Raw genomic sequence first — 19465 nt, forward strand, 5'->3', positions numbered from 1 at the left:
ACGACGACAGTGAACAAGAGGGAGAATGTGAGCGGTGTGCACTCAGGCGCTGCCGTTCTCAGCGCCGTCAAAATAAAAGTCCCGCCTCGAACACATCGGCCAAACAGGAAAACTTATCAGCCGAGGTCGATATTTGAAAAATGCCAAATATCGGCCAATATATCGTTCGACCACTATTAAAAAGTATGCTAAAGTGAACTTAATTTTCACAAGAGAAATCTGTATTAGCAAAAGCGTTCAGTTTACACTTGAAACAAAAACAACTGAATTAGTTGGTCTCTTTCTGGCTTTGATCGGTAAGCAACCACTCAGCAACCATCAAAAACACTCTAGCACCTGCTTAGCAATGTACTGAAAACCATTTAGTAGATCTTAGCACTAGCATAATGCTCTAAGAGGCATCCATAACTGTCAGGTTTGCCTACCTTAAGGAGTGAGGAGCGAGGAAACAAGGGATTTCACACAGAACAGTCTTTAATTATCCACAGGAGGAAACAGGGTAGCCAGGAGACACACGTAGGAGAATGACGTTTAAGATCCGACAAGGAAACAAGGGGCAGACTATACTTTAAATACATAACACAAACGAGGTAATTAACGAGACACAGGTGAATCACATATGACAATCAGACTAAACGAGGACAGGAACATGACCAAATAAGGGAAAACAGGAACAGAAACAGGGGCAAAACATGACAAAACAGGTCCATGATCCTGACATATCGCCCCCCTCCCGGAAGGCGTGTCTTTGCGCCGTAGAAACAACCTGGGGAGGGGCGGGTGGGAACTAGGGAGGAGGTTCCGGAGGAGGACGGACACCCGGGAGGGGGCCGGAGGACAGAGTCCAGGGGGGTAAAGCAGGCGGAAGGAGCCAGGGAGGAGACAGGAAGGGCTTGGAGCAGGAGGAGCCTAGCACGACCCAGGCCACAGCCATAATGCTGACCCACGGTGGAGCCGATGGAGGGAGGAGCCATGGTGGAGGAAGGGCCAAAGACTCCAGGGGGCCGACCAACGGCGGCGGAGCAGGTGGCGGAGGAGTCCGAGGCGAAGACGGAGAGCCAACGAGCCAGGGGGATGCCGAGGATCCGGGAGCTCTGGCGACCGAGGCGGAAATCTGGAGATCCGCGGTGTTGCCGAAGCAACTGAGGACCAAGGTGGAGCTGGCGGGAGGGAGGAGCCCAATGGAGCTGGTGCTACGGAGCGGAGCTAGGAGCCGAGGTGGAGCCACTGGGTCTACGAGCCAAGGCGGAGTCCGGGCCTCGGAGGCTGGAGTCAAGTGATACTCCAGCCACGGCGACACTGGAGGATGGCAGTCGCACAGGAGCTCGCACCGTGCTGATGGTGGGCTGAGGGCGAGCAGAGGGGCTGCCAGACGACAGCGGTGGAGGAGGCAGGAGCGTGTGGGGGGTGGGCATTCGTGAGCCTCCGGGCTCTCAGGGCTGCCCTTCGGGATCAAAGCCCACTCCTGGCTGGACTCGGGGACTGAGTCTCTCTCTCTGCTGGACTGCGAAATGGGAGCCCACTCTGGGCTGGACGTGGGAACAGGAGATGAAGGAGAGAGGAGAGGAGGCAAATCAGTTTCCCAGTTTATCAGGTCCCCCTCTACGTCCAGCAGTCCCAGATGCACAATTAGCTCACCCTCAGCCGCGGTGCAGTGGGCAGAGCTCCACTCTGTGCTCTCACCATCCACGGCTTGCTCCCTCGGGGCGGGCACTGTCGCCGGCTCTCGCACCTTGTCTGACGGGTTAGACTCTGCATCCGGGGCGATCCTCCGCTCAGTTGCTCGCCATTGCGCTGGCTCGTGGATCATGGCGGTAATGGGCTCTCCGTCATTGGTGGGCTCGGGCTTTAGCTCCGCGCCGCGGGGTGATGGTGGGCTGGGCACTGGGTCCGGAGTCTCGCCAGTGTCCACTCCACAAAGGCGGCAAAATTCACTTGAGGGCCTTCCTCGGACGACAGCACTCTGTACGCGGAGTTTAGACTGGCGTCATAGAACGCACAGAGCGCGTCGTTCGGGTAGCTGGAGAGGTTGGCGAGGACCAGGAACAGTCTGGTGTGGCCCTCGAGCGATCTCTCCCCCTGCTCCAGCAGGAGGAGGAGGTATTCCGGGCGGGTGAGGGGATCCATGGACGCAACGGAAACAAAACAAAAAAAACACTGCGGGAAACACGGAAACAAAACGGAGGGGAAACACGCAATAAACTGTTTGTCGGTCGGATCTTCTGTCAGGGTTGCCTATTGGAGAGGAGCGAGGAACGAGGAAACGAAGGATTTCACACAGAACAGTCTTTAATTATCCACAGCAGGAAACACAGGGTAGCCAGGAGACACACGTAGCACAATGACGTTTAAGATCCGACAAGGAAACAAGGGGCAGACTATACTTTAAATACATAACACAAACGAGGTAATTAACGAGACACAGGTGAATCACATATGACAATCAGACTAAACGAGGACAGGAACATAACCAAATAAAGGAAAACAGGGGCAAAACACGACAAAACAGGTCCATGATCCTAACAATACCACACTAGCATTGTTTTTTTTTTTTTACAGGCTAGCACCGCTCACAATTTTAAATCCAGGATGAGGAAATAATAGACTCACATTTGCTTCTCATTGGCTTAGTGTGACAACATGCTTGCTAACCGCTAATCTGCAACTCAGGTGTTCCTAGCATGCTTAGTTATACAACACAGCAGCTAATATAAAGTGAATAATTTGAAAGTTAAAACTTATATCTGTACAAAAAACGAAACCTGTGCTACGTGCTGCTATAGCACAATCACTTAGCATACCTTTCCCCATGAGCGTAAAACTGCTAATCGCCATGTCAGAACAAAGCAAACACAAGAATCTTGCACCACGTCTCAAGCTAGTGGCTAATAATAGCATCTCTTTCATTAGCAGGCCTGTGTAAAACTGTTCATAGTGTCATTCCAGGACCTAAAAACAGGAATTCCAGTCACCTTTAAATTCCACAGCCAGGAACTAATTGGGAATATTCCAGGAATGCAAACGTGAGAGACTTTTCAAAGTGATCAATTAGGACTTTACAGTTTAACTAGTCAAAGACAATTAGTAATACAATTCAAACCCATTTAAAAAAACTGTTTTATTACCTACATTATTATTCATTTGTTATCAATTGGCTTTTTATCAGCTGTAACTAACTAAGCAACATTTAACAGTTATGATTTCCCATTCATTCACACACGTAATCAGACCATATCATTCAGACATCCAGACAAGAATTAATCTAAAAAAGCTCTCATACCAAACACAATTCCAAAGCCCTGACACACACACACAACAAACGGGATGTTACAGTAGGACACTCATTTTTTTTTCAGAATTGCAGATGAATCACTGTTCACAATCAACATATGAATGCATTGCTCACATTGACTCCAAATCAACAAAGGGATATTTGGCCATTGCGATCTTTAATCAGATTTCCATACCAACAAAGTCACTCAGAACCAATCAGATCTCAACTCAAATTTCATTTCCATTAGAGGTTGAAGCTTCTTTTATGCATTAATCAGACACTCCTTTAGCTTTTGTTCATTTCCTGTTTACAAAACCACAATGAGTTTTTACTGCAGATAATAAAGGTACATTATTGTTTCCTTGTTCTCATGTTTCCTGGGAAAGGCAATCCCAGTGGGAAAAAGTGTTTCTGATCTGGATGTTTACCAAACTAGAGTCAGAAAGACTCTGGGAATACAGACTTTTTTCATTGTTAATATTAGAGAAATACAGTGTATTCAGGTTTTGCATTGACACAAACAGGTCTCTGATGTTCCTCACGTCAAGCAGGTATCATTAAGCACCTCGTCAGCTGAGAGTCATGAGAGTCTTCATAAGCTTCCTTTAATAGGATTCAGGGCTGGATAATACCAACACAGTCATTTAAAGAAGGGCTACAGAGCTGTGAAGATTTAATTGGATGAGTTCTATCACTAAAGGATTCTTAAAGGAATAGTTCACCTAAAAATGAAAATTTGCTGAAAATGTACTCACCCTCAGGCCATTCAATATGTGGATGAGTTTCATTTTTCATCAGAACAGAGTTGGAGAATATTAGCATTACATCACTTGCTCACCAATGGATCCTCTGCAGTGAATGGGTGCCGTCAGAATGAGAGTCCAAACAGCTGATAAATATATCACAATATTCCACAAGTAATCCACACCACTCCAGTCCAACAGTTAATGTTTGTAAGACACGTTTTTAACTACAAACCGTTGCTTCTAGCTAAAATATGAGTCTAAAATATTGCTTTCTCCAGTGAAAAAGTCGTCTCTTCTGACTAAGGAGAGAAATGTGCACAGATCAAGCACAGATTACAGTCCAAAAAACGTCAGTGGAGAGGACAACAGGACATGGAGATGGACTTTTTCACTGGAGGAAGCGCTATTATGGATTATCAAGTCGTATTTTGGCTAGAAGCGACGATTTAAAGTTAAAACGCCTTAATGATGGATTTGTTTCTTACAAACACACAAAGCTTTTTACTTTACAATTTGTTAATTGATGGACTGGAGTTATGTGGATTACTTGTGTGATGTTTTTATCAGCTGTTTGGACTCTCATTCTGATGGCACCCATTCACTTCAATGGATCCATTGATGAGCAAGTGATGTAATGCTACTTTTTCCCAAATCTGTTCTGGTGAAGAAACAAACTCATCTAGCCTACATCTTGGATGGCTTGAGGGTGAGTACATTTTCAGCAAGAAAACACGCTTAAAACATGACTTAATTTGTGTACAATATGAGAGATTAAATGTTTCTTAGTTCCTTCAGATTTGATGGTTGAAGTTCTATCTGAATAAATCTGTTTGATCACTCCACCTTTGCCCTCCAAAGGGAACAATAACACTGAAAAGAATACACAAAATATTAACAAGCTTAAAGTCCCCCTGTAGTGAAAATAGAGTTTTTATGTTGTTTATTTGTCTATATGGTGTTTTTAATATGCCTTTAGACAAACCATGTGCCAATCTATTAATCAACACCATTGCTGAGTATTTTCTCCTTAAAACTGTAGTTTCCCAAAGGCTGACCCAGAAATACGGTTTGAAACAGCCCTCGGTTTGCTACGTCACAAACCAATAACCAATCACGTCAAGGGATCCTATCATTAGCATATCATTAACCATGCTGCGAAGCAGGAGGCCTAGTGAGAAGGTAGCCAGGTTTATCCATATATTTTTCTGTAGATGTTTCGCTAGCTGTTGATATTTTTCACTATTTTCGATGGCATGTGCTGTTAGCGCTTATTTATTTGTATTTAGAACCGCTAACTTGAATAATAACCCGCGGCAACAGTGTAAAAGTAGCCCACTGTCAGACCAACCTCTCCCGCATTGGCATCCGTTCTTCACTCGCGGGTGCGAACTGGAATCACAAACTTGGCTGCATTCGAGTATTCAAAGCATTTTGAAGACACAACATCGTCAAGTAAGCAACTTTAACTAATGTTACAGTATCCACTGTAGTTGTCCGCTAGTAAAAAGATAGTTTTATCAGTCATTATCCGTGTATGCCATTGTTTTGCTTTTACTACGGTTCAGTGGATCAGGAGGCGCTGGCTGGTGTGACTGAGTGGAGGCGGGACTAATTTGCATATTCATAGATCAGCGTATAGTAAACGAGGCAAGGGTGTAGAGTTGCATTCAAGCTATTTTAAGGAATGAGAAAATTATTTTCACAAGAAAAAACATTTAAATATGTAATTTTGATGATCAAAGATAAGTTTTAAGGGATAAAATATTTGACTACAGGGGGACTTTAAGGAGAAACAAACAGAGCATCGGCGCTAAGCATCAACGCCTCCACACACAAAAATACAGAATATATCAGCGGCACTGTGGTACTCGACACTCTCATTTCCATAATAACACCAACGGCTACTGGGAAAACCGGACCAGATGAGCCCTTAATTGTCTGCTTGTAATGAACAGGACTGCCAGTGCTAATAACACTGGCTAAGAGCAAAATAAGTCAAGAGAAGGGCGACCCAAGAATCTCCAAATGACACCATTTATTACTTGTTGGCCAAATAGGTCTAGTAGCACCCTTTAATTACTTGTATTCCATATCAGCAGTATAATTTCCTTTCTGACAATGTAAACACATCTAACTTAAGGGTGACAAGATAGTTGAACCCAATTTAACCCTATTACAATACATCTTTGATTTGACTAGTCCTGTCCGTTAAATTACGACACAAAATAAAATTAACTAGCGCAAAAGCATTTGAGGCGTGTTAAGTTTCTTTGGGTATTTCATGAATTGGGTATTTCTGCAAATGCTTGGTAAACAGGTTTTATTTGTTTTCATTTTCCACCTCCATAGAAAACACAATGGCAATGCCAACGTTTTGCAGGTGTAGGGTAACTTACTGTGATTTGCACACTGCAGACATTTGCCAAACACATTTTAACTGTTTTGTAAGTTCATAATGACAATGCTATCATATTTTACACAGTAACTTATTATTTTGGTATATTTGTTGGTATATATTTATCATACAGTAAAGCTTTTTCTTCAACATTTCAGTTACTTTTCTCAGCAAAAAGATCCCTCATTTCCCTCAATTGCCAGAGAGAGTTTAGTGAGAACAGGATTCCCATCACTCGCTGTGATGTGTCCTAGGCTAGCTATTTTAAGACGCTGGGAACTCTGGGATCACACATAGACACATGCCATTCTAGGTGTGTATCAGTTACACACACACTGCAAAGTCATACTGTCGCATCCCGAGCTGACACAACCTACGGGAACGTTATGCACACAATCAATCAAAGCGACCCAAAATTCAGCAAGGCGTGATTTAATAAAGAACATTTATTGCAGAAAACTTGCCAATGATGTAACCTTCAAGAATATTCATTAGTAATTATTAGCATACTTTGGGAACTCATCAATTTTTGCGGTAAAAACAAGGCGTTCTTACCATCATGGGGTCTTTTCTCAATCAAACGTGTACAGGGGAAATGTGGCATGAGGTGTTACCTTACATCCTAAGCTTTAATAATGTCGACTGCATTGAAATATGAATCGAATGAATGTACTGCAATCCTGATGCCAATTTAAGCTCTAGAGATCCAGATTTCTCTCATGGGGAACACGTGGACACCTGAGGTTTTCTTCTGTATCTCTAGATAATATCAGTGTTTAAACCAGGGATCAGAAAAGGTTCTAATTAATAAGAAAAGCAAACTCTCAAATGTAACGGTGAAAACTATTTTGTCCAATTATATGTAAAAAACAACAACAACAAAAAAACATTATTTTATTGCGTTCTATCTGGTTATCATTAGGAATGGAGGCCACAAAACGTTAAAAAAATATATACAGGAAATAAAAACTAGATCTAAATACAATTAAAATGAACTTTTCTCAATGTGTGTTGGTTTATATGCTATTTTGCATATAAGCATAATTTCTATATGTCTATATTAGGGCTGCAAAAAGATTAGTCGCGATTAATCGTTTCAAAATAAAAGTTTATGTTTACATACTATATGTGTGTGTAATGTGTATATTTATTATGTATAAATACACACACATATGTATATATTTATATGTATTGTATGTATTTGTATATAAACCCTTTTATTTAATTTATATTATATATAAATAAATTTGCATATAAATCTAACATATTCTTCCTTAATACATGTATGTGTGTGTATTCATATATACATAATATACACAGTACACACTAGGCCTGTCGCAATAATCAATATATCGACTTATCGTGCAATATATATACATGACCGCAATAATTTTTGGTGACGCAATATATCGCCCATTATATTTACTTAAAAATTAATGTCACCATGTTTTTTGCATTCCACTTGCGCCTGCGTCTTTTGCAGCTTATCGTACATAATGTGGTGTAGTCATGAGACACACATGTAGTATGTAAGCCTAAACATAAACTTTTATTTTGAATCGATTATTTGAGACTAATCGTTTTGCAGCCCTAGTCTATATATTAACTATAAATAGGGTTTTAAAAGAGGGGTGTGAAGAACATAATAATCTGAAGAATGTTTTTCCACTATAAATAACTTTTTTGTGCAATGGAAAGCTTCTATGGATGTTAGTTTCTTCATGTACTCATAAAAATAAGGGTTATTTAATGGTATCGATGATTTCATTAAAAACCTTTAACATCCATGGAACCTTTCAAATGGACAAAGTTCTTTATAGTGAAAAAACATTCTTTCGATTAAAGGTTCTTCACATTTAGAAAATAAATGGTTCTTTTAAGAACTGTTCACTGAAAGGTTCTTTTGAGAACCAAAGAATGGTTATTTTATGGCATCACTGTGAAAAACGTTTTTGAACCTTTATTTTTACACCACAAAGTAGCAATAAAATTAGCTGTAAATAGTTTTAATTTGCTATAAATCTACATAAATACAGTTAAGAGCGACAAGTGACACAAATTTGTGCCGTTTGTTTTCAATTTTTACCGCCCACAATAAAAATCACTTTGGTCCAAATTCCAACTTCACATAATAAATACACTAAGAAAACACACCACATAACATTGCCTGTAAAAAACAACATATCAAACAGAATATGTAGAATTAGCCAAATAACTACCTTTAACTTGTGAAGCTGAAGCCCAACAACTTTCCAACTTGCAATGATGAGTTTGCCATAGCCTAATTGGTTTTTACTAGTTGGAAACTAGCAATTAGGTTAATTCCAACATGACGTGAACGTAACATTACCATCAAACATGTTATGATTAGCTGTGTTACTTTAAAGCATTTTTCCTTCCAGTGAGGACAGTGTTGGAAACGCTGGAAACGTGTTGCGTCGTGTCTGGTTAACTCAAGGTGTTAGTTCTTCTCCACAAATAGCAGCATGTTAACATGTGAAATACAATCTAAACTGGCTGGGTGTGAAATGCACTAGTTATTTCGTTAAAAGCAACAGGCACCGGTCTCATCTGCCTCATGTTCGGCCTGTCTTTTCTCAGCCCTGTTTGTCTGTTCCCATCTGCCTCTGGGGGAACAGAGAGTGTGAATGTGTTTGTGAGGGTCGACAGCAGGACACACGGCACTCCGTCTGTCTGCGTTAAGACGAACAGAATGAAATCAACAGGTCCAGAACAGCTGATGGGAGGATGGAGAAACGACACCAACTCCATTTTAATTTGTCACTCACATGCACTCTATCTAATTTCTGCCTCTATCTTCACATCTTGCTTCAATTATGCCCTCGCTCGCTGTTTCAACACAACGTGAGTTTCAAAGCTCATTTGTGTTCTGCAAGTGCACAATTCAGTTTAGTGATGCTAACTGCAAATTTGAAACCTTCAAATGTTATTTTAAACGGCATAATTATTCCATTTTAACATTATTTGAAAGAATGAACACAAAATGATTATGAAATCTACCTCAGTTACAAGTTGCTTTGGATAAAAGTACAAAAAACACAAAAAAAATTTACAAAAAACACAAGTGAATCAATCAACCAGCCATACATCTAAGCAAACGATACTGATTCATCTGTTTTAATACTCAAAGTGCACTTAAATGCACATGCATCTGGATATGTTTCATATATATTCCAGATAACTCATTTGATGAATTACCGCTGCCATAATTATTAGGAAAAATATTTTTTTACCCAAATTGCGCAATTATATAGCGTTAAAATAAGGAAGCCTATTAGTGCTAAAAATATACAGGTGCATCTCAATAAATTAGAATGTCGTGGAAAAGTTCATTTATTTCAGTAACTCAAATTGTGAAACTCGTGTATTAAATAAATTCAATGCACACAGACCAGACTGAAGTAGTTTAAGTCTTTGGTTCATTGAATTGTGATGATTTTGGCTCACATTTAACAAAAACCCACCAATTCACAACAAATTAGAATACTTCATAAGACCAATAAAAAAAACATTTTTAGTGAATTGTTGGCCTTCTGGAAAGTATGTTCATTTACTGTACATGTACTCAATACATGGTAGGGGCTCCTTTTGCTTTAATTACGGCCTCAATTCGGCGTGGCATGGAGGGGATCAGTTTGTGGCACTGCTGAGGTGGTATGGAAGCCCAGGATTCTTTGACAGTGGCCTTCAGCTCATCTGCATTTTTTGGTCTCTTGTTTCTCATTTTCCTCTTGAGAATTTATTTAATACACGAGTTTCACAATTTGAGTTGAATTACTGAAATAAATGAACTTTTCCACGACATTCTAATTTATTGAGATGCACCTGTACTATTTCAGCACATTTACAGAAGAGATAAACTCAATTGTTAGTCATTTGTAAATAAGACACAAGGGTTTGTGCTGAAAGTCTACTTGCGAAATTGCTAAATTGTTTAAAGAATTTGCTTTCAAGTTTGATTGCACCTCGTTCGCCTCTTTGAAAAGTGCCAAAAAAATTATTGCCTAAATCATGCAATTATATAGCGTGAAAATAAGGAGGCATTTTCATGCTGAAAAAAATGACAGTTACTTCGTAATAATGTTATTTTACTGCATTCAATTCGGAAGTAAACTGATTTGTGAGTCGTTTGTAAATAAGAGACAAGGGTTTGCGCAGAAATAGCTACTACTTGTGAAAATGCTAAATAAATAGAGCTTGATTCTTGATTAAACTGTTCAGACAGTTCAAACTTTAGTCATAATAGATGTTTTAGATCATATTTTGGTTGGGATGTAATGATTAACCGCGAGCCGTTTGAAAATCGATTCAAATATGTGACGATTCATTATTACTAGGAAATGTACATAAATGTCTCATTTAAACCAAAAAATTACTGCGTTAGCCAAATTGCGCAATTATATAGAAAATAAGGAGGCGTATTTATGATGAAAAACGAAAAATAGTCAATAAAAATATGCTATTTCAGAGCATTTCACTCAGAAATCAACTGAATTGACAGTCTTTCGTAAATAGTCTTATTTATGAATGACTCACAATTCAGTTTGTCTGTTTATAATGGTTCACGCTTAAGTACTACTTGTGAAAGTGCTAAAATGTTTTCCTATGAGTTTTACATTTTAGATCATATTTAATTTAATTTAATGACAACAAAGCTACGAGAGGCAGAATTCAACATAATGAACGTGGTTTTGCGCAGCTCGTCAGTAAACACCGGCTCTGTGTAGTTAATGCTGCTCAATGTGAAAGCACGCACGTGATGGAGATTTACCGCTGATTACAGAACCGGCTTTCTGACAAGATGCGCATTAAATATCGCATGCGATTTATCGTGCAGCCCTAACCTACATGAGATCTGAAGCCCAGATTCCTGGGAAGAAACACGTCTTCAGCTCAAAACACGTACAATCAGATACACACAGAGTGCAATATGTCGATTTTGACAGCCGCTTCAAGGATTGTTTCTGGAATTTCCCATTATGCATCATTATTGTCTGACTATATGAGAGTCGCCATTCGAAGAGTCATTCGAAGCCCAAAAAATAATGCAATCTATGCACACTTCTATGAACCTGAAAATATCGCAAAGGACTCAATCAAGAAAAATCAAAGCAATATAATCAGTCACTGCAAAATTCCCTCAGATAGGCTAATCATCAAATATTCAGATCGCTATGAGTTTTTTAAAATTCCTAAACGTTCGACATTTCTTGAACATTTGGTTGTATTCTAGTTAAAATCACATGAGATTTTAAATTGATATCTGAGGTCAAATTGGCTTGCAGATGATTTTAATGAATCGTGTCAAATGTACAGTAATTCATCACTTAGTAATCACATCAAATAGAACATGTGCTCAATTACTTGGCACATTTGGCCCTTTTTTCCCCATTTCTTCTGAATAATTAATGATAAAATGGAATATTTATCTAATTCTTAACAAATAACTTCTTCAGGCTACTGCCTTTCTTTGCCTACAAAACTATTGCAAAAACACTTTAGAATATCTTGCATTAGCTAGTCATCAACAAACATTACGTAACAATGAACAGATTCAACATGCATGTATGCAAATATAGCCTATAAATCAAAGTATCCAGTCCCAGCCTTAGTCTGTTTATCGGATTTGCCAAAGTTTGCAAGGTTAGTAGCATCAAATCTTTGAAAGCTGGTTTTTAATTGTTGCATCACATAATTAAGAAATCCTCCCTTAATTGACAAGAAAAACTTAAAAAACTGTGCTTGGACGCTTCACATGTCAGTCAGACCATCTCTTCCAGTCTAAATGGGTGGTTTTTGAGCAGAAACAAGAACCAGGGCGAGAAACAAGAATGTCTATTCAAGAAATGTGAATAGTAGTTACCTAATAGTTAGATAGTTACCTAATGTTCTTATACACATTTCTGAAAGTTATATTATAAAGTGTTACTATTAATGCTTATAATACTAAAAAAAAAAAATCAAACCAAATGACAGTTGGATCAGTCTTTACACACAGATACTACAGTGGTACCGGGGCGGTGCCATCATGTCACAGTTAACCGTTACTATCCAAATGACTTTCAACAGACAGAAACCATCACATTCATTACTAAAGATGAGGACGCAGAGGTTTGCTTCATATGACAGAGATGAAGGTCACTGCAACCCTAATAAACCTGTTAAATTTCTAGAAGCTGTCCAGTGTCCATATTTGGACATTAATATTCAATTTATAATTTAAATGCTTGTGTGTTCAGATTCAGTCAATCATATTCAGCAAATGTCCATGTTTGGACATTAACGTTCAATTTATGGTCCATCATATTCAGCATATGTCCATATTTTGGCATTAATGTTAAAATTATAATTAATAATGTCCAGGATATGCTCATATTTGAACATTGATACTCAATTAACAATTTAGAATGTTGTGTATATGTCCATTTTTGGACATTAATATTCAATTCATCAGGAATAATGTTCTGCAAATGTATTTACATTTATATGAATTAATTATGAATAATGACCAACATCATCATGAACATCTCATTTTGCGTCTCAAAAAACAGCGTTTTTAATCATTTTCATCATTTGCCATGAAATGCACATTGTTTATCATATTCTTGATCAGAATCACTGATATAGCTACATAATTATATTCGTGTTTCTAATGGCCTCAGAGGGGTCCAGCCCTGCCATGATGGAGATGCACTTGTTTTCCAGTGGCGCAATACTGCAACAAACGCCTTATTATGATAACAAATCAATTTAAATGCTTCATAACATGCCGCAGAAACATTAAACGCTCAAAAACGCTAATGAATGAGGGTCACTCACCCAGAACACGAAGGAATAGACGATGAGTAGCGTTTTGAGGCAGGTAATGACTGGTTTGGTCTCCATTCTCCTTGATGCCATGAGCGCAGTGGGTTTGTGCTGCTGTGATTCTCCGCTGCGCCTCCGCCGCTGCGCTCTAGTCACTCTAGACGCGCCTGGCCAATCAGAGGGCGAGATACCTCGCGAAGGACCCGCCCCTCTCCGTCAGACTCCCTGCTGGCCAATCAGAGGAAGAGAGGGGGACGTTCAATCCCCGCCCTCGAGACGCGACGCCCTCTGCTGGACGTCACATGACAGTGACGACAGTTGCGCTAAAGGTGAGGCAGGTGCCTTTGCGTCAGTGAGAAAGTGATGAAAAAAATTAAAACTGTAAATGTAACTAAAACATGTAATTGAATCTGCCCTTTATTGTTTTTTTTGTTTTGTAAGCATTGTTATAGGATATAAAATGTCAATTTTGCTCACATTTAACCTTTGATATAAATAAAATTAAAAATATGTTTTTATACTAAAGAATTAGCATTTGTTTAATTTAATTAGCATTTATTATACTTTCTGTCCTTCCTTGACTTTTCATACAAATGACTAGGCTACATCAATTCTATAAGCTTATTCAAAACTAACAAAACTCTCATAATGTAAAACCTTGGTGTCATAAATAAAAAGTGTTTATTGAGTTGATTAATGATTTCTTTCTTTTTTTCCTATTTTTATGTCTGTTCTTGCTTGACTTGACATAAAATGAATTGAAAATGAAATACAGAAGTTGTAGGTTTATCGAAAACTAATAAAGCTGATTCTTTTCTATATTAGATGTCTGATGATAAGTTGTAAACATTTATTATATCACAAAAATTTTATCACATTTAAGTAACAAAAATCTATGACACATTTTATGATTGACTTTAAAATGAAATAAAACAAAACAGTAGGCTATTTAAGGTTTAGGGCATTTAATTAGATTTGTTTTTTTGTTTTGTTTTTTGTCTGTCCATATATATATATGGATATATATACACATACATACATACAGACAGACAGACAGACAAATAGATAGATAGATAGATAGATAGAAATCAATATTAGCCTAATTAAAATGTTAAAGTATTGATTATTATGGGCGCCATTTATAACGGTGCTAAAAAAGTTTCAGATTAGAAAAGTTCGAAATTACACATAAAATAATGGTAAACAAGAGTATTACTTCCAAGTCAACGTCTCATCCTCTTTCTCTCAGTAGAAACCTCATGTGATCCTTCAGTCTAGTGTGAAATAAGTTCACAGTTCGGCTCCAGTTTTAGCACGCAGTCGTGCTATATTTGGCACTCCAAATTTGCAACCTATCGAGGAGCCAGTGTAGTGAGATTCAACTCTCAGCAATTACAGCAGGCCGATGGAGGCGAGCACAACCACAACACAGCTGCTGTCACCTCGTGCTCGAGCCGCGTGTGAAGAAGACGCGAGTCGGTTCACACTCACTCACCATGTGACCTGACCCCACTATTAACACCCTAAATGAACCTATACAATGAACGAACCCACAGCACTCATGATCAGGGCGTCAAATCGCAGCTGCCGCGGGTGTTTGACGCCACTGAATATAATAAATAAATCTATAGATGAAAATATTTACAGCATCTTAAGGTGTGGTCACAAGGTCCATTATACGAAGCAGTGCTTACACGTCTAAACCAAGCAGATTTCTGTTGGTCTTTGCGGCAAATTTGCGTGAGTGACCCGCTGTATTTGAATTGCGTCACCAATTTGAACAGATCTGCATGGTGTATGGAAGCCCTGGCCGTTCCATCACGGAATAAAATGCATTGCAATTCTGAGATTATTGCGAGATATAAACCCCTTTCACACAGAAATACAGGCAATTGCCGTAAAATTAGTGGAACGACTTTATCGGTAAATAGAAAAATGCCCTGTTCACACAGGCAACAACGTTCCAACTTTTTTACCGGTAAAGTACAATTTACACCTCAGTTTCAAAATACCGGTAAATTGACCATATGCACGGAGCGCTATTTAGAATTTATGGATAAAGATAAACCAGCTCATAATCTTCCGGTGAAGCTCATTTTATATGTGCTATATATACGTTTACATTTATATTTAGACATTTAGCTGACGCTTTTATCCAAAGCGACTTACAATATATAAGACTATATGACTAAGGCTACTTTACTTATATATAGGTAGAGACTCTCACAGAAACCTCTCCTGCCTCATTCTTATCAGAAACTGAGAAACAAAATAATTGCAACTTCGTAAACTATGATAGCGTATGAAGCTGGTATGTGTTTCGCAGTACACAAGCCACGGTTAAGACAGCTGCCTCCACTGTGATGTGACCCTCTCTCTCTCTCTCTTGCGTTTCAGAATGATAAGCTTTGTAAAAAAACGACGCGTTTCAGAAAGGCAGGGCATAGAGGAGAAATAATAATGTACAGTATGTGGAAAATAATGTGTTTTTTTAACCTTAAACCGCATAAACACATTTCATTACACCAAATACACAAAATAATGTTCTATTTAGCAAAATCATATGACCCCTTTAACGTCCATAAACAGCGCTGAGTAATTGTGTCATCTGCGTCAGAATGTTATGACTGGCCCAGTGTAGACGTCTAACATCAGCGCGTTCTGAACTTGTGCTCATATATGATATGTGCTCATAACGGTAATCTCGTTCAGCATTCACACAGAACACATCACCAGAAATTTACTGATAGGCCTAATGTTTCAACTTCTCATATCGGTAAATTGCCAGAAGGAACTTACCGGTATTTTTGCAAAGGTCCTGTTCACACATTATCTCTTAATGATAATTTACTGGTAACTTATACCAGTAAAGATTGTGTTTGTTTGCGTCAGAAATCTGTGTTTGAACTTCAACTTCAAGCATTATGTTCGAAGCAGATGTCATAAAAAAAGGGAAGATTTCCTTTATGCTGTGGAAATACAACCAGAAGACAAAAAGGGGTGAGGCTACATGTCTATAGGCTATATCAAAATTTTGGACTTTATATCTTGAAATTGTGAGTTATAAACTGGCAATTGTGAGTTGACATTTGACCATTATTTTTTTCTCCGAATTGTGAGCTTATATCTTACAATTTCTACTTTTCCCCCCTCAAAATTATGAGAAAAAGTCTACAACTGTAAGATATAAACTCAGAACTGTGAGAAAAAAGTAAGAATTGTGAGATTAAAAGTTGCAATTCCATTTTTTATTCGATGGCAGAGAGTCCCCATCGTACGGATTCCTATTGGAATGACTAGATTTCGCCAAAGGAATTTCGCCAAGCAACGGATAATGTGACCATGCCTTTAAACTCCCTGAAGATATGTGTTTAACAGTATGACGACTGCTTGCTCAAGGTCAGAGTTTAAGGTGTGACTGTAATATCTTATAAACCTGTGTGTGTGTTGGTTCTTAGTCTATCAACATTTCACCAGGTGAAGATGTGTGTTTAACAGTATGACGACTGCTTGCTCAAGGTCAGAGTTTAAGGTGTGACTAATATCTTATAAACCTGTGTGTGTGTTGGTTCTTAGTCTATCAACATTTCACCAGGTGTGTACCGCTGTGAGTCAGTTTTATGATGAAGAACAAACATCCAACCACATTGTATAAGGAAAGACTTATTAAGTACAAAATGCCATTGCTTTCACCTTGTTGTTAGTCATTTAGGATATTAAAAGTGTCAGTAATGTCACAGTTACAGAGTGAATTGTGGCTTTTTATCCATAGCAAAGCCATCCAGACCACATGTTTGATTAAACTTGATATCCACATGGACTTTTTTGAAAATTAAAATCAATGGCACTGAAATGTGGTTTGGAACAATTTTAGACCAAGAAATCGAAACATCTTTGTTTGGGATATACTGGTTAAGTATTTTTTGCACGCTTCTTGCTGGTAATGTCAGGATATTATTGGTTGACAATAACTACACAAATTCAGCACAAGACAAGCCAGACTAAATTGCAGCGTTTTACTAAGCCTGTAATTTACTAGAACTACAGAAGCTTAAAATCGCCCTCTACTGTTTAAAAGTAGCACAAACCCTTATTTTCAGACATTCATTTGAAAGAGAGCAAATACTTATAAGCATTACAATACTTAACAATACTAATAATAATACTATTTTTTACATTATATACATATATTAAATACTGTATTTAAAAAGTTAAATTATGATAATATATTTATTATATGAAAAGTTCATTTGCAAAAACAGATAACTGTTTTTAACAATTTCAAAAATCATGTTTTTTTTCATTGTGCATTCCAATTAATCTCAATCAAACTGCAGTTGGGTTATTTTGATTAAGTACAAATAACTAAAAAATACAACTAACTAACACAATAAAACACAATGAAAACACGATAACATAATAAAAAACGTGATTTTTGAAAATGTAAAAAAATCAGAGTTATCTGTTTTTGCAAATAAAGTCTTCATATATTTTTATGCATATACACAAAAACTTTTACACATACATATTTTAATATATATAATGATTTAATAACATAGTCATTCTGTGTAATTGTATATATATAACCTTTAATCAGAAGAATTGAATAATATAAATAATATAGATCTTTATATTGTATTATTTTTAGATAATATTGCATATATTTTTTACATAATATATTTACATACGTTAAATATACAAATAATGTATATTACACATTATATATATATATAGAATATAGTGAATATAGATTTTTGCATCAAAAGATATTTGAATATCTTATGTATAGTAATTAAAAAACAACAAACAAAATGTATTCATTGTAGATCATATCAGTTTAATGTCAAAAGAGACATTTCAGTGTTTGTCTGTTGTTTAATCTTTGTCAGTCCAAAAGAGTCCAAACATCTGTGTCCTAATGGAGATTCAGTTTCATCTACAAACAATAAATGTAAACATACTAAACTAATAAAAGTACTACAATAAACTGCAGAGAAAGAGAATTATCTTGATTAATGTAATATATTTTATGTTTTGAGAGACCAGTCTGATTTTTAGTGCTTTTTAACCCAAAATGCTTAAGATTTGATTCTTTAGTGTTGAGAATAAGTGCATGTTCCTAAAATTACATGGGATTCAGTTTAATACAAAATAAAAAATAAACAAATTACCTAAAAATAGTTTTAAGTGCAAAAGCATCATTTGGTCGTCATGTACACAAACTTTATGTAACTTTGTTCCCCATCAGTTTTCATCAAAGTGTCTCTTCCTGAGTGCTGATTGGTCAAAGGTGTGCGCAGAATATTTCAGGCGACCAATCATCAGAGGGTTTGAGGTATTCAGGTGCTGATTGGCTCGAAGCCATGTGATCAGTTCTTGCCAGTGATTGGCTGTTAGAATTGTTGTTCATAGTGATTGATACTTGTCAGAAGTTGCAGAGCCTCATCTACTCTGTCTGTATGTCGGAAACCAGGAAGATCAGCCGTCAACAACACCTTCAGTACCGACGGCTGAGAGACATACAGAGAGAAGAACAGATTATAAAACTTTACATTTATATATATATATATATATATACAATAAAATGTATTTCAAATTAATAAAATTAGTTTATTAATTAGTTACGTACAATTTGTATTTAAATATTTTTTTTATATTTATTAAATTTTTATTGTATTTTTCAAAACAATAGAATATTCATGATTTTAATCTACTTATAACTTATTTAGATTATTTTATCTATTTACATTTTTTGTGTGGATGTGGCATTTGGTTTTAATATTTAGATTTATTTACATTTAACCAATATTTATAAATGTTTTTTTATCTATTTGTAACCATTTTGTATATATTGACAAACACTATAATTTAAGTAATTAATTAATATACTTATATTCTAATATGTAAATTATAATTTTTTTAATTTTTAAAGATTACTGAGCTTAATGTTAGAAATGGCGTTGATTTTAAACACTACCTTCAGTCCAGCGAAGATCATCGATACTCCTCTCAGCTCGATCTGTTTGAGCAGTTCAGTGAGCTCATGGACGACAGTGAAGTCTATAGAGCTGACGTGAGAACAGTCCAGAACCAGACAGCGTGCAGGAGACGCTGACAGACCACAGACACGAGACCGTGAGCACTCAGTGAGAGTGTGTGTGTGTGTGTGTGTGCGTGCGTGTTTGTGTGCGCGTGTGTGTGTGTGTGTGCTTGTGTGCATGT

The 19465-nt window shown here is 37.5% G+C and overlaps 2 protein-coding genes across 2 annotated transcripts in view; both read right to left on the minus strand.

Moving 5' to 3' along the window:
- tspan7 (tetraspanin 7) overlaps positions 1-13502 on the minus strand; it is a 36556-nt gene extending 23054 nt beyond the window's left edge. Inside the window, exon 1 of the mRNA XM_016573003.1 lies at positions 13256-13502. Within this exon, the coding sequence (XP_016428489.1) occupies positions 13256-13336 (81 nt within the window). The 5' untranslated portion in view covers positions 13337-13502. The remainder of the gene's footprint in view (positions 1-13255) is intronic.
- A 4570-nt stretch (positions 13503-18072) lies between these two features.
- The window catches only part of LOC107756030 (sodium-independent sulfate anion transporter-like), a 9816-nt gene continuing 8423 nt past the window's right edge, over positions 18073-19465 (minus strand). The window contains exons 15-16 of the mRNA XM_016573005.1: positions 19221-19354; positions 18073-18753 (exon numbers count right to left, since the gene is read on the minus strand). Coding sequence (XP_016428491.1) covers positions 18637-18753; positions 19221-19354 — 251 coding nt within the window. The 3' untranslated portion in view covers positions 18073-18636. The remainder of the gene's footprint in view (positions 18754-19220; positions 19355-19465) is intronic.

The sequence above is a fragment of the Sinocyclocheilus rhinocerous genome, unplaced genomic scaffold, assembly GCF_001515625.1.
Source record: "Sinocyclocheilus rhinocerous isolate Xijiao unplaced genomic scaffold, SAMN03320098_v1.1 scaffold1283, whole genome shotgun sequence".
In the NCBI taxonomy this organism is placed as follows: Eukaryota; Metazoa; Chordata; class Actinopteri; order Cypriniformes; family Cyprinidae; genus Sinocyclocheilus; species Sinocyclocheilus rhinocerous.